This window comes from Trichomycterus rosablanca, chromosome 14 (assembly GCF_030014385.1).
Source record: "Trichomycterus rosablanca isolate fTriRos1 chromosome 14, fTriRos1.hap1, whole genome shotgun sequence".
Classification (NCBI taxonomy): domain Eukaryota; kingdom Metazoa; phylum Chordata; class Actinopteri; order Siluriformes; family Trichomycteridae; genus Trichomycterus; species Trichomycterus rosablanca.
In genome coordinates, this window is record NC_086001.1 from 27,244,714 (window position 1) to 27,260,180 (window position 15,467).

General features: G+C 38.9%; 2 protein-coding genes across 2 annotated transcripts in view; one reads left to right on the plus strand and one right to left on the minus strand.

Moving 5' to 3' along the window:
• LOC134326771 (zinc finger protein 850-like) overlaps positions 1-15,467 on the minus strand; it is a gene marked incomplete at its 5' end in the record, with an annotated part of 251,417 nt that overhangs the window by 96,537 nt on the left and 139,413 nt on the right. The gene's annotated exons all lie outside the window — the stretch shown is intronic.
• On the plus strand, positions 2,086-7,259 carry LOC134327028 (maternal embryonic leucine zipper kinase-like). Its single transcript, XM_063009114.1, has 16 exons — positions 2,086-2,262; positions 2,964-3,064; positions 3,504-3,616; positions 3,695-3,742; positions 3,826-3,983; positions 4,493-4,613; positions 4,718-4,803; positions 4,921-5,037; positions 5,127-5,270; positions 5,357-5,425; positions 5,674-5,766; positions 5,960-6,058; positions 6,234-6,302; positions 6,395-6,493; positions 6,614-6,700; positions 6,964-7,259. The coding sequence occupies exons 1-16, from the start codon at positions 2,086-2,088 to the stop codon at positions 6,982-6,984; spliced, it is 1,602 nt and encodes a 533-aa protein (XP_062865184.1). The 3' UTR covers positions 6,985-7,259.

Sequence of the window (15,467 nt, forward strand, 5' to 3'; positions counted from 1 at the left end):
TACAACAGAGCGCTTGTGGGGTGTAGACCACGATTACTTGTGCTATTTGTGTCGACCAAGCAGATCACCATTCAGGAAGGTATATCACTGCCAAAATACGAGCCAGTTTGTTCAGTACAACTTTATAAGCCAACAGCAGCGAATAAACTTAAGAGTCACCTTAGATTACATGTTAACTTCCATCTATCCATCCAGCTTAAATACCATAAACACTACGTACAAAACATGTGGAGCTGTTCTTACTACAGTAAACACACTGAACTGACTTTTAAAGTGAAGTTCGAAATGTTGAACAGAGATCGTTCCCATCTAGTGGTGCTAGATAAATTACAGCTTGTTGCTTAGGTACAGATTTGTGACATTATTATTAAATTGTTGTTGTTGTGTTTGTTGTTATTTTTTAACTGTTCATGTTTTTAAGTGTAAAACCATAAGCAGCACCGTCTATAAATAAATTAATCTTGTGCTTCCAACTGAGATTTTTGTTTACGTGAACAATGTCTGAAATTTGATGAGCTTGACTAGTTTGTAATATGTGTTAAGATGATGAATGAACTTAAACACTTGCTTTCAAATTTTAAGTTTTAATACAACGTGACACCGGCAAGATTAAGAAAGCAAAAATAAAGTGTCCCAAGTGTTTTTGTAACGTGTTGTAGACCCGCAATGGTGACTGTTTTTGGTATACAGGAAAGAAAAGATCATTTCAATTATAATACAATACAATACAGCGACAGTAAGTCTGTGTCTGTTTCTGTTACTTATTCTGAATTGTGTTTGTTTGTAAACTGTGAATTAGTTCTTAATCTGGTCGTGATGTTAGTGAATTAAACCTACATCTCTCTGATGGTCTGACCGATGAGCTGTCTGTTCTGACATGCTGCTTAAGCCCGGCTAGCTCAGTCAGTAGAGCATGAGACTCTTAATCTCAGGGTCGTGGGTTTGAGCCCCACGTTGGGCGAGAATCTTCATTTAACATCTACAGAAACCAAAAGGACGTTCTTCCACTTTGTACCGTCGGTCTCCGGTGACTTATCAGGTGGATATTTGTGCTTTTAGGACTGTTGTTTACTGGATGTTTTTCAGTTACTTATTTCCACTATTCTGTGGGACTACATCCCAAAAGAGACAGTGGCCAGTACAGGGATCGACCGCGACCATGGCGTTATTAGCACCACGCTCTAACCAACTGAGCTAACTGGCCTATGTCCAAGTGCAGGGCATATACCCACATACCTGATTCTACACTGACAGCCCTTCAGTTATGGAGCTGCCACACAGAAACGATGGAGAGCTTTACTGTTGGTCTCAAGTTCGTCTCGGCTGTAGGAGAGGAGACTTAATGAAAGAATTCAGTTTAAATATTAATTTAAAAAGCTTACCCATGATGATTTACCAGGTTGTTTTTTACAGTTTCCTTTCCAGTCGTACCTCCACACAAACCAAAACACTCAATCTGTAAAAGAAAGACCAGTACCAGGGTGTGTCATGGTATGGGGGGTGTCAGTACCAGTACCAGGGTGTGTCATGGTATGGGGGGTGTCAGTACCAGTACCAGGGTGTGTCATGGTATGGGGGTGTGTCAGTATCAGTACCAGGGTGTGTCATGGTATGGGGGTGTGTCAGTATCAGTACCAGGGTATGTCATGGTATGGGGGTGTGTCAGTACCAGTACCAGGGTGTGTCATGGTATAGGGTGTGTCAGTACCAGGGTGTGTCATGGTATGGGGGTGTGTCAGTACCAGGGTGTGTCATGGTATGGGCTTGTGTCAGTACCAGTACCAGGGTGTGTCATGGTATGGGGGTGTGTCAGTACCAGAGTGTGTCACACACACTTATACCTAGGGTCCCCTGTTACCCCCAGGACATGGGGAGAACATGCTAATTTCACTCGATAATTGAACCCAGGACCCTCCAGAAGCCGTCCCACAGTGGAAATCAAGTCAGTAAATGTGCAGTCACATGAATCCAGTCATGCCCATATATGGTAAAGGTAAATTCACTCTGCTCCCTCGGAACGCTGTGACATCACAATGTGGACCTGTGCTCTTCAGCAGCAGCATTTAGATTTTCTCCTCATTTACGATGGCTGCTTCTCTGAGACAGAGGTTTCTGCGTGTGCTGTGTTGCGGGGCGCCTCCCCGGGCGTCCTCCAGCGGCGACCCGGGTCACGGGGGAGGTGCGGCGGCAGAGGAAGCACTCCTGATGGAGGGGTTTCTGTTTAAGAGGACCAGGAGTGTGTTTAAAACCTGGAACAGGTCTGTACACTGATGCTTAGTGTATATATCAGGAATTCTCTCTATATATACACTCAATATTATATATATACACTCAAAATTATATATATACACTCAAAATTATATATATATATATATACACTCAATATTATATATATATATACACTCAATATTATATATATACACTCAATATTATATATATATATATATATATATATATATACACTCAATATTATATATTTACACTCAATATTATATATATACACTCAATAATATATATATATATATATATATATATACACTCAATATTATATATATACACTCAATAATATATATATATATATATATATATATATATATATATATATATACACTTAATATTATATATATATACACACTCAATATTATATATATATTTACGATGTGTTTGATCTGTGCAGGCGGTGGTTCATCATACAAAACGATCAGCTTCTCTACAAGAAGAGGTTTAAGGTAGGTCACATGACTTTACATGATCTAAATCAGCTCTCTCCTGGACTCTGTGAAATACCCATAATGCACCGCAGTCTTACGCCCCTCATCATTCGGGCGCATCACAGCAGAAGTCAACTTCTGTGCTGGGCTGTGTCCCAAACCGCCCCCGTCATGTTTACGTCTGGGATGATTTCACCGGCGTTTATATCATCGACTGTATAAATAAGAAGGTTTTATGTTCTATTCCCCCAGCGTGACTTCACGGTGCTGGCTGAAGACCTGCAGCGCTGTTCGGTCCAGAGCTGCGAGGACACCGGGCGACGCTTCTGCTTCCGGGTGGTCACGCCCACAAGGTAAGTCCAGATCTATAATCATCAGAAATAGACAGACAGATGATCAATAGACAGACAGACAGATGATCAATAGACAGACAGTAGATATCTATCTACTGTCTGTCTATTGATCATCTGTCTATCTAGACAAGTTGATGGATAGAAAGACAGACAGGTAGATAGACAGACTATTTATCCATCTGAATGTCTGTCTATCTATCTGTTTATCTATCTACTCAATCTGTCTATCTGTCTGCATCCTATATAATCTGTATCTATCACCGTGTGTGTACAGGAGCTGTACGTTCCAGGCCGACTGTGAGGCAGGTAGACGGGCGTGGATCAGCGCCATTCAGAACCTGACTGAGAGAGAAGAAGAAACAGTCGAGAGCAAGGTGAATTATCATTACCACTATACTCCGGGAGGGGAGGGGTTCGGTTCTCGATTTTGTAACACCAGTTTAATGCGTCTGAATCAGGAGGAATCAGACGGGTACAAGAACGATTCGGAATCAGATTCCTCAAGCAAGCAGACAGACTCACAGGGACCACGAGTGTCTTCTGAAGCTCCAGGTAACCCTAACACCACCACGTTAGAGTTCCACACTATTGAACTCTAGTGACTATATATTTAACCCTTGGGCTTCGTAGGTGGGATCAGTTCTGGAGAAGTCGTCTGTGATGCTCTCGAGAACAAGGGTGAGTACACCGAACCTTTATGTAGACCCTTATTTTTGGTCCACATGACACATGGAGCATCATTGGTGATACTTGTGTTGAAGATGCTGAAAGAGAAACCACCGACGGAGGACATCAAGAGGAGAAGACGACCAACACGAACCCGGACAGCTTTGAGAGCGGACACACTGTCGGAGAGCTGCTGGGAAAGGGAGGCTGCGGTTCCGTCTACGAAGGCGACTGTAAAGCGGATGGGAACCAGGTGAGTATCAGTTTGACGACCAACCAGGACTTTATTGGGTCACTGTGGCGGATGGGCTCTTCCAGCATGGCTAGAAGAGCATGACCAAGACTTCAGAGTACTACCATGGCCCTCTAATTCCCCAGACTTAAACCCAGTTGAGCGTCTGTGGGACCACCTCAAGCAGCATCATGGCTCCAGATACCTGTAACCACCTACCAGGACTTTATTGGGTCACTGTGGCGTATGGGATCTTCCAGCAAGGCTAGAAACATTGGTTGGAAGAGCATGACCAACACTTCCGAGTACTACCCTGACCCCCTGATTCCCCAGACTTGAACCCACCTCGATTGTCATGTTGGCTTTACGGATCCTCCCCTGGATCCTCCCTTGGCTCCAGATACCTGTGACGACCTTCTGAAGAGTCAGATGTAGCTGTTTGGGTTCCTCTGCTCATGAATGAGATACATGTAGGATGAAACAAGAAGAGGCCAAATCAGTAATAATAATAACATGTCTCTTGTGGGCAGCAGGTAGAGGTACCATGCGCTGTACCCGAGACAGACGACACCACAGAGGGAACGTCACGTGTGGTTGAGGACGTCTCTGAGCTGCACAAGTGCTATGAGGTTTACAAAACCATTGGATCAGGTAACTGGTACCACTTTCAGTCGTCTCTCTGCCTTTGTGTAACACAGATGTGCATCTTTTAAAACCTGACTTAATATTTTTTTTTTTATTCAATCGTTCTTCAGGTGGTTATGCGACGGTCAAGCTCGGCAGGCACATTCAGACTCAAGAGCCAGTGGCCATAAAGATCCTGGAGAAGAAAGAGCTCGGGGTTAGTTTCAGCAAAACTGTCTGTTAAAGACGGACGTGTCTCAGTTTCCAAACGTTTGGTTCTCCTAATTCTGATTTGAAAAGTCATAAAACTGTTCCGGTTTCATCCCTATTACAGGATGAGTTGTCCGATTTGAGGATAGAGATTAAAGCCCTGAAGAACCTCAATCATCAGCACGTGTGCCGCTTGTACCAAGTCATGGAGACTGCTGACCAGATCTACCTGGTGCTTGAGGTACCATCAGTGGTTGAAAACTATCAGATTTGATTTAATCTCTGGATTTACGATGATTTGCTGCTCACTTGACTCGCTCTCTCCTCCAGTTTTGTCCGGGTGGAGATCTGTTCGACCACATCGATAATAACGACAGGTTGTCGGAGGAGGAGACGCGCAGGATCTTCCGTCAGATCGTCTCGGCGCTGGCCTACGTCCACAGCCAGGGATACGCCCACCGTGACCTTAAGCCAGTGCGTCAGCCAAACGATTTCCACTTATACTTTGTGCTCTTTCTTTGTTAGTGCTTGGACATGACGTGTTTTATTTTGACTCTCAGGAAAACATGATGCTGGATGAGAAGAACAACATCAAGCTCATCGACTTTGGTCTCTGTGCCAAACCAGAGGTTCGTGTCTCTCCTAAGACTGTAGTGTATACTTAAATCAAGCGTGCCATTCAGAGAGTCTAGTAAGGTGGTGTGCTTACCCCCATCCATCATGCTAAAGCCTTGCACACATGGTGTCCACAATTAGTTTCAGTGATCAGTTAGATGAACAGGACATCACAGAGCCATGCTGGTTCAGTTTGTGTGCTGTGTTGCAGATGCGAGTCAACAGTTGGACCTTTGGTTGATAGAAATCTGTTTTGTTGTAGGGTGGATTGGGTACTGCTCTGATTGAGGGCTGTGGAACCCCTCCCTACTTGGCACCAGAAATCATTGATGCGCAACCCTATCTTGGTGCAGAGGTAGGTTTGTGTGGGGTGTGTCCCCAGGTTATTCCTGATAAACTTCAATTGAAAAGTCTCCAAATCCAAGGTGTTCAGTCCCCTCTGTAGCCCCATTCATGAGTTATTCTATGAGGTCTGGATGAGGGGACTGACCAGGGTAAAGCATGGTTAAAAAAGACAATGAATATGTGTGTGTGTGTGTGTGTTTTAGGCAGATGTTTGGAGCTTGGGTGTTGTCCTATATGACATGCTGTGTGGCTACCTCCCGTTCGATGGTGACAACTTTGTGGAGCTCCATGAACAAATCACTGTAAGTCTTGGAACTACAATGAAACACCATTGGCATACACGTCTTGTTACGATTATGAAATTGAATCCATTATTTAATGATCAGCAGCATGTTAAACATACAGTAAAAGTAACAGTAACGGCTTGTGGCGATGTCCTTTGATCAGATGTGATTGTTTTGCTCTGTGTTTCCTCAGAAAGGACATTTTGACACTCCTGACTGGCTATCTCCTGGTTCTGTACTGCTGATTAAGGAAATGCTGCAGGTGTGTGTTTATGGTGTGTTTAATGTGAGCAAAGTGGGTGTGTGTTTCTCTGTGGGCTTCATCACCTGAAGTTCTTGTATCTTGTCCTGTAGGTGGTTCCAGAGCGGCGCATAAAGGTGGAGCATCTGCTGGATCATGAGTGGGTAATGAAGGGGTACAGCAGCCCTGTGGAATGGCACAGCACATGTCCGGTACAACATCCACCCTAGACGTAGTACAGTGACATGATGGAGATCCACCGTACAGAAGATTGTATCTTTATTATCCTACATACTCATATATTTGTGTCTGTGTGTGTTTTTGTGTCTCAGCTGGATCATCTAGATGAAGAAAGCATCACTGAGATGGCTGTGATGTTCAGACAGTCCAACCAAAGCATGAAGCAGCTGGTGTCTGAGGTACATTTCAGTACTTGTATCTGCATCAACACAGATGCTAAAATGTAGACACATATTTATTAGTGATCAGACCACAGCTACGTATCTTTTGCTCTTGAGAAGGAAGCAGCGCAGTAGTCCAGTGTGTAGCTGAGCGGACGTGTAAGAAATAGTAACATTTCCACAATCAGTGTATTTTACCTGATAAACGCTGCTCTACATGCTCATCTGTCCAAACACTACAGCTTCTGGAATGTTCTTACACCTCTTCTTGTTTTATTTAGCAGGAGACACCGTCGGTGTGACAAGGAGGGACGATGGTGGCACCATCCAATCAGGAAACGTTACATCTCAATTCCACATTTCAATGATTGTTGCAGATGTTTCTCTCTAACCCATCCTCTCTCTCTTTTTTTACCAGAACGATGCATTTTGGGTATCTGTGTGTGACTGGTTAGATGAACTCCACTGAGGTGCCGCCCTTGTTGATTCACACAGCTGTATGAGAAGTGTAGAACATGGATGACCAGGATCAACAAGCATCAAAATCTTATTACATTAAATAATAAATAAATAAACTCACTGAATATATGAAGGTGCATGGATGTTCATTTTTACAATAGCAACACAACGTTTCCTGACATGTTACAGAACATTAAACTCAGCAGTGAAGATACAGACCTACTGTCAGCTCACTCAGAGCAGCCTGAGATCGTTACCCTAAAACTTTATAAACTCATGTCTCTCAACTCATATTATTTCATTACAATTCTACAAAAGGGCCACAAGAGGGGGACATCACAAGGATTGTTTATTTCAACAAGGTCAAAAGATCTCGTCCGCTTTTTTCAAACGTGCTTCCAATCTGGAGACTAATGCCAAGTTCACACTACACGACTGATCGGCCATAGGGGGTCACACACTACACAATCTATCACCAACTGGAATCGCGGGCGAGCTTCTGTGGTATCCCAAACTACGTTTTGTTACGAAAATGTCCAAAAATGCACGTAAACAAGTAGTGAGCGATCAAAGTTTGTGCGCTGATGTGCAGCGTAAAATAAAAGAGGAAAAATAAATGAATCTGAGTGGATTTGGCTTGGATTGTTCTATAGTAAGTTGGAGGTTAATAAATATTTTTTGCAGTGCAGCGTGGGTGTTTTGTAGAAAACGATCAGGTCAGAAATACTTTAAAACTTGTGTGTGTGCTGATGTATTCTGATATAAACTATATTACGCCCCTGTCCCATCTTTTTACACTCCTCCCCTGCATTTCCCCTCACACTCCTCCCCTCACTGTTCGATATAGCAGTCATTGCCAGTCGGCCAACTCAGATGCAGATATCTGACATGCTAGAAATCTCGATTCGGTCCGGAGCCGATTTGGAGCCGCTTAGTGTTCACACATAGCGATTGTGAGAGTTTCGATCTCCGAGCAAACACTGAGTTGCTACCGAGCCGGCAAATCAGGACAAAAGTCGTGTAGTGTGAACAAGGCATAAGTCTGTCTAAACCCACCCTTCACATGCTAAAACTAGCAGACCTTGTTCATAGGTATGTGAGCCCAAATCCTCATTAAAAACATTTTGTACGGTTTGCAATGAAAGCTTTTAGACAGCCATGACACATTTTGAAAGTAGCCCAATTTTCAACCATGACTGAATTTTTTAAACAAGCCCAATTTGGCGGGAAAATCGTGAGAGTTGCCAGGTTCAGCAGAATTATCCAGCCTAATGTCTGGTCTAAAATCAACCCTGAAGCTGAAACTAGCCCAGAATCCAGGGTGTCACAGATATTGTTGAAATGGCAAATGATTGATCAGTACTACTAGTGAATCTTTTATTATTAATAATAATATACTTTCATTTTACATTCCGATTGATACTTTTTTGTGATGTATTTTGTTTACATTGGTATTACAGCTAGTAATATTTTATCATTAAACCATTAGTCGTTTTATTAATTTTTTATAATCCTTTTAGATCTCATTAAAGAACATTTAATAGTAACACTTTAAATACTAAAAGCTCTAAATTTCACTTCTGCTCTTTTCTGTTCTTTCCTCTCCTGTTTTCTTCTCCTCTCCAATCTTCTTTATTAACAATTTAGTCTTTTTATTCTCTTATGATTTATGAATAGAATTTCAGGTTACGTGAAGAACTATTTTGAATTATTACCCACCCAGTCCTTTACATCCACTTTCTATTGTCACTCCAGCTCAAGCATACATACAAATACATGGACCGTCAGTTTAGTCACATTTAACAACCATGGACACATTTGCTGACATCGGATTCAAAACCAAACTCTCATCACACAGAGGACTCAGATGGAATTTACAGTTTAACAAATACATTTATTCATCAATAAAGAAACACTTGTCTCCCGACCTCTCAACTGGTCTTGGTCAATTGATCACCTCCATGATAAGAAAACACCTGAACTACCACAATAGTATTTATTTATTTTTGAATGTAATTTCAGTGCAGTCTGTATTAGGATTTATATGAACTGGGTTTTATGCACTAGAAGATGGTGGGATAATTAAATGTAAATATGAGTATTTCTTTTAACAAAGGAGTTTAGTTTTAATCTACTTTAATAAACACAGAACAACTTTTACTTTCAAGTGGAAGAATTCTACCCTGGTCTTTATGGTGTTTGCAAAGTTTTCATAAATGAATAGCCTCTTACTTTAACACTTCTAGGTCTACACTCCAAAATTCTAGTCTTTAGATGATTTCCACTTAGCAAATAATGAACCGTCCTCAACCAGAATGTACATGAGAAGGTGTGAATGGAGGGCTGTGGACTGAACAGTGTTGCATTGTTCTATCATCATGAGTCTTTGTTCTTTGTGTTTATCTATACGTAGATCAAATTAGTGGTAGCTAAACTCCTTTGTTAAAAGAAATACTCATATTTACGTTTAATTATCCCACCATCTTCTAGTGCATAAAACCCAGTTCATATGAATCCTAGTGAAGAAAAGCATGTTTTAAAATGTAAAACCATAAACAGCACCGTCTGTAAAGATGAATCCTCTTGTGCTTATAGACTAGTTGGTTTGTATTGTTATTTTTAAGCTTCTACTGGTGTGAAGGTGTGAGTTGGAAAAGAAAACATGACATTAGAGAAACTGCTTGGAAGAACGTCTAGGACTGACTGTAGTCTTCTCTAAAGCTACCTGAGCAGTGTTGGGGTAGTTACTCAAAAAAGTAATCCATTACTCATTACTCATTACTTAACTAAAATTGTAATGGGATTACTTTACTCATTACATCCTGGAAAATGTAATCTCGTTCCTCATTACTTTACTTTCACGTTACATTCTAAAACCCAAACAAATACTGTATACTGGAATCACATCTACAAACAAATTCCATTTATTTACTTTATTTATTTAGTTTCAGAAAAATCCTCTCTTGTGCAGAGATGTACCTGTGTTTGTTTCTGCTTTAAAACATACACGCCATGAACCAATCAGATTTAACATCATTAAACGAGTTTATTCCTTAATTATTTGTCCTTATACTAGAGGAGCGACTCGGTTCTTTTAGTTCATTTCAAAAGAGTCGTTCAATAGAATCGGTTCGTTCGCGAACGACTCATCCCTCATCACAGTAACTGTAATGTCATTACAAATATGTAACTGTAACGCGTTACATTACTTCGTTATAGATAAAAAGTAATCACGTGACTGTACCGCGTTCCCCCCAACACTGTAGCTGAGAGATACAGGGCTAATGGAGATGTTTTACTGCTAAGCTGCTGTTCAACTCCAGTCCAGTTGGTGGCGCTGGTGCGTCTTAAGTTGTTCTGCCAACCGCCATTAAACATCATAAGAAGAACAAGAAGCTGCTGTGTTTGTACTGTAGAGCCTCATCTGTAAGTAAAATATGTATTTAATTATAACCCTTATATTTAATTATAACCACATTCTAATTAATAATAAAACTAGAGTTTATAATAAAACATCACTGTGAGGATTTGAGGAGCTTTAACTTCAGTTTTATTTAAACACACAAACTATTAGCTGCTCCGCTAACTGTTAGCATCACACATGATTCAGTACTGATGAACCGATTCATTGAACCGATGAATCAGTGGATTGTAACGGATTCAGAGTTTATTCATTATTAAATCTAACATTTTGATATAAACGCGTCACATTTTCAGCTTTGTTTACAGTGTTTAATGTTTGATACAAACAGCGAGTTCTTGTAGCTTTGTTTACAGGTTGTTTTACAGGTTTATAGTAAAAGTTAAAAGTATTAGTACAGCACTGTTATTGGGAGTGGATGAGAAACTAGATGTAAAGAACATCAGACTTCATCATTTCACTTTGGGCCACAAAACCACTTCCACCAAACTCAAAGGCTTGTTTCCCAGACAGGGATTAAGGCTTATAGTCCAGGACTACATTTAGCTTTAAATAGAGAATCTCCATTCAAAATGCTGTGTAGTCTAGGACTAGGCTTAATCCCCGTCTGTGAAACCAACCCAAAAAGTTCTATTAGAAGTCTTTTTTGTCTGATGCTGCTCAGTCCCACAATAGTTTCAACATTTTCACCCTGTTTACAGCCTCACAGCATTAAAAATAAACAGTTAAAACAGTCTGAAAGAATTTTCCTGGATTTCTCTTTAATAGGGAATAAAGTACATTTGTCTATCTGTCTGTCTGCCTGTCAGCTCTTTTAATAATGCAGTCAGCAGAAGAGGGACACGTCACCCCCATAGATCTACAAAATGAAGGATTCCAAGAGAAACTAATAAAAAAGGAGGAGGAAGAAGATGGAAGTTACTTCTGTAAGTAAATGTGGAGCAATTTGCCATGTTAGTGCAGTACAGTGTGGTTAGTATAGTAGAAATAATAAGAGAATGTGGATAGTGGGATTAGAACCTGTACTGTACCGTACTGTCCTGTGTAGAAGTGCTGATACTTCCAGTCTGGATTAAATCTAAGTAGTATTTATTTGTGGTAACTAAACCCACAACCTTCAGTTTCCTCCAGTTGTTGAGTTTCTTCTTCACATATTGATGAATTTCAGGTGAAGGATCTTTAATCCCTGTGGAACACGTCACCTCTGAGGAACACCTCACCCCAGAGGACCAACAGTGTGGAGGTTTCCAGATGAAGCCTGTGAAGAAGGAAGAACCTGAAGATAAAGATGAACTCAGTAAGATATTTTTTATCTTGAGTAAAATAAGATTTGGATTGAATAGAATCAGAGGAACCTGGGATGAAGCATCATACAGTGAAAGCTTGTATTGTGCTCATGCAGATCAGTGTGAGCAGGAAATGATGAATGCAGGATGAATCACGTTACAGGACTTTAGCATCAGATCTCAGTTTAACAATTACTAACAGTATTTATTATTTATAATGTTATAAATGTATTTATTATTTATAATGTTATAAATGTATTTGATTATTTATAATGTTATAAATGTATTTGATTATAATGTTATAAATGTATTTGATTATTTATAATGTTATAAATGTATTTGATTATTTATAATGTTATAAATGTAATTGATTATTTATAATGTTATAAATGTATTTATTATTTATAATGTTATAAATGTACTTGATTATTTACAATGTTATAAATGTATTTGATTATTTATAATGTTATAAATGTATTTGATTATTTATAATGTTATAAATGTATTTGATTATTTATAATGTTATAAATGTATTTGATTATTTATAATGTTATAAATGTATTTGATTATAATGTTATAAATGTATTTGATTATTTATAATGTTATAAATGTGTTTGATTATTTATAATGTTATAAATGTATTTGATTATTTATAATATTATAAATGTATTTGATTATTTATAATGTTATAAATGTATTTGATTATTTATAATGTTATAAATGTATTTGATTATTTATAATGTTATAAATGTATTTTATTATTTATAATGTTATAAATGTATTTAATTATTTATAATGTTATAAATGTATTTGATTATTTATAATGTTATAAATGTATATTATTATTTATAATGTTATAAATATATTTGATTATTTATAATGTTTTAAATGTATTTGATTATTTATAATGTTATAAATGTATTTGATTATTTATAATATTATAAATGTATTTGATTATTTATAATGTTTTAAATGTATTTGATTATTTATAATGTTATAAATGTATTTGAATATTTATAATGTTATAAATGTATTTGATTATTTATAATATTATAAATGTATTTGATTATTTATAATGTTATAAACGTATTTGATTATTTATAATATTATAAATATACTTGATTATTTATAATATTATAAATGTATTTGATTATTTATAATGTTATAAATGTATTTGATTATTTATAATGTTATAAATGTATTGATTATTTATAGGGCTGTCGAAGTTAACGCGATAATAACGCATTAACGCAATCTCAATTTAACGCGATTAAGATAAATAGTGCCATTAACGCAAATTCTAGTTCATGTTGAGACTTGACTGGTAGAACAAACGTTTTAATGTCGGACATGTCACCGTTTTTCATTTGCGGTTTGTTAACAAAATGTAAAAGAGCGTCGTAGCATCTGCACTTGCATAATAAAGAAATAAATACACGCTATATTCACAAGTTGTCGGGAGCAGAACACTTTATTAACTTATTCTGTTACGGTAAAGAATACCGGACAGCTGAGTCAAGCACGTTGTCCATGAACTATGGAAGCCCCAAAGGGTCAAAACACACTCACTTCGTGTAGAAACGTCCATCAAACCATTGGATAGTATTACTACCTAGTATGTGAGTGAATAAAACTCCCTTACAGTTTTCTCTTGTCCCAGCAGTTTTTAACATTAGTACATTTAGCATAAAATGTGTTCACCATTTTAATTGTAACATTTCACTTAAAAATCCTTGTTTTCTATAACATTTACACAGATTTTTTTTAATGCGATTAATCGCGATTAACTATATGAAATTCTGAGATTAATCGCGATTAAAAATTTTAATCGTTTGACAGCCCTAATTATTTATAATGTTATAAATGTATTTAATTATTTTGTGCTTCAGAACTGAACAAGGATTTCTGCTGCTCCTCGTGTCCACGTTCCTCTACAACCCAAAATCAGCTCCACAATCACATCAAGAGCTGCAACCATGTTAAATATGAGACTCTGGTGAAGATTAAGACTGAACATGAGGATCTGACGCCCACCAGAAGCTCCAGTAATCAGCAAACGTCCGCTGGTACTGTCAGCATTAACACCTCTCTCAGTCCCACACAGGAAGAAGGAAACGTCTGCTCACAGTGTGGGAAGAGCTTCAAGTTCCAGTGTCATCTCAAAATACACCAGCGCATTCACACTGGAGAGAAACTGTATCAGTGCTCACAGTGTGGAAAGAGGTTCAGGTTCCAGTGTCATCTCAAAATACACCAGCGCATTCACACAGGAGAGAAACCATATCAGTGCTCACAGTGTGAAAAGAGTTTTATTACACAGGGTGATCTTAAAAAACACCAGCGCATTCACACTGCAGAGCAACCGTATCAGTGCTCACAATGTGGGAAGAGTTTTCTTAGACAGAGTGAGCTCAAAATACACCAGCGCATTCACACTGGAGAGAAACCATATCAGTGCTCACAGTGTGGGAAACGTTTTAATAGACAGAGTGATCTAAAAAAACACCAGCGCATTCACACTGGCGAAAAACCATATCAGTGCTCACAGTGTGGGAAGCGTTTTAATACACAGAGTAAGCTCAAAACACACCAGCGCATTCACACTGGAGAGAAACCATATCAGTGCTCACAATGTGGAAAGAGTTTTAATACAAAGTGTGAGCTCAAAATACACCAGCGCATTCACACTGGAGAGAAACCGTATCAGTGCTCACTCTGTGGGAAAAGTTTTAATCAACAGACTCATTTCAAAACACACCAGCACATTCACAGTGGAGAGAAACCATATCAGTGCTCACAGTGTGGAAGGGGTTTTAATACAAAGAGTGATTTGAAAAAACACCAGCACATTCACTCTGGAGAGAAACCATATCAGTGTTCACAGTGTGGAAAGAGTTTTAATCAACAGAGTAATCTCAAAAGACACCAGCACATTCACACTGGAGAGAAAACGTTTCAGTGCTCACAGTGTGGTAAGGGTTTTATTACAAAGAGTGATCTCATAACCCACCAGCGCATTCACACTGGAGAGAAACCGTATCAGTGTTCACAGTGTGGAAAGAGTTTTAATACAAAGAGTGTGGTTAAAATACACCAGCGCATTCACACTGGAGAGAAACCATATCAGTGCTCACAGTGTGGGAAGAGTTTTAATCAAAAGAGTCATATCAAAATCCACCAGCGCATTCACACTGGAGAGAAACCGTATCAGTGCTCACAATGTGAAAAGAGTTTTACTAGACAGAGTGAGCTCAAAATCCACCAGCGCATTCACAGTGGAGAGAAACCGTATCAGTGCTCACAATGTGGGAAGAGCTTTAATACAAAGAGTGCTCTTAAAAGACACCAGGGCATTCACACTGGAGAGAAACATTAGCTGCATCCAGAGTTGCATACTAACAGAGTCTGTACTAGATTGGAGGAAGTACGCAGCGCTTTCAGTACAGAAGTGTGCAGTATGCACACAACACTAGGGGTGGGCAATATGGCCTTTAAAAAATATCACTCGCGATACAAAAGAACACTTTTGTTTTGCAGACACTCAGGAAATTTAAGGTACAAATGTTATTAAATGTCCATTACATTAAGCATCACTTCCAGTAGGGCTGGGCGATATGGC

Bases quoted from the DNA above. Each gene is read 5' to 3' on its own strand.
- LOC134327028 (XM_063009114.1), top strand. From the start codon at position 2,086: ATGGCTGCTTCTCTGAGACAGAGGTTTCTGCGTGTGCTGTGTTGCGGG. The intron at 4,614-4,717 runs GTAACTGGTACC...ATCGTTCTTCAG, and splicing joins TTACAAAACCATTGGATCAG to GTGGTTATGCGACGGTCAAG. The intron at 5,426-5,673 runs GTTCGTGTCTCT...GTTTTGTTGTAG, and splicing joins GTCTCTGTGCCAAACCAGAG to GGTGGATTGGGTACTGCTCT.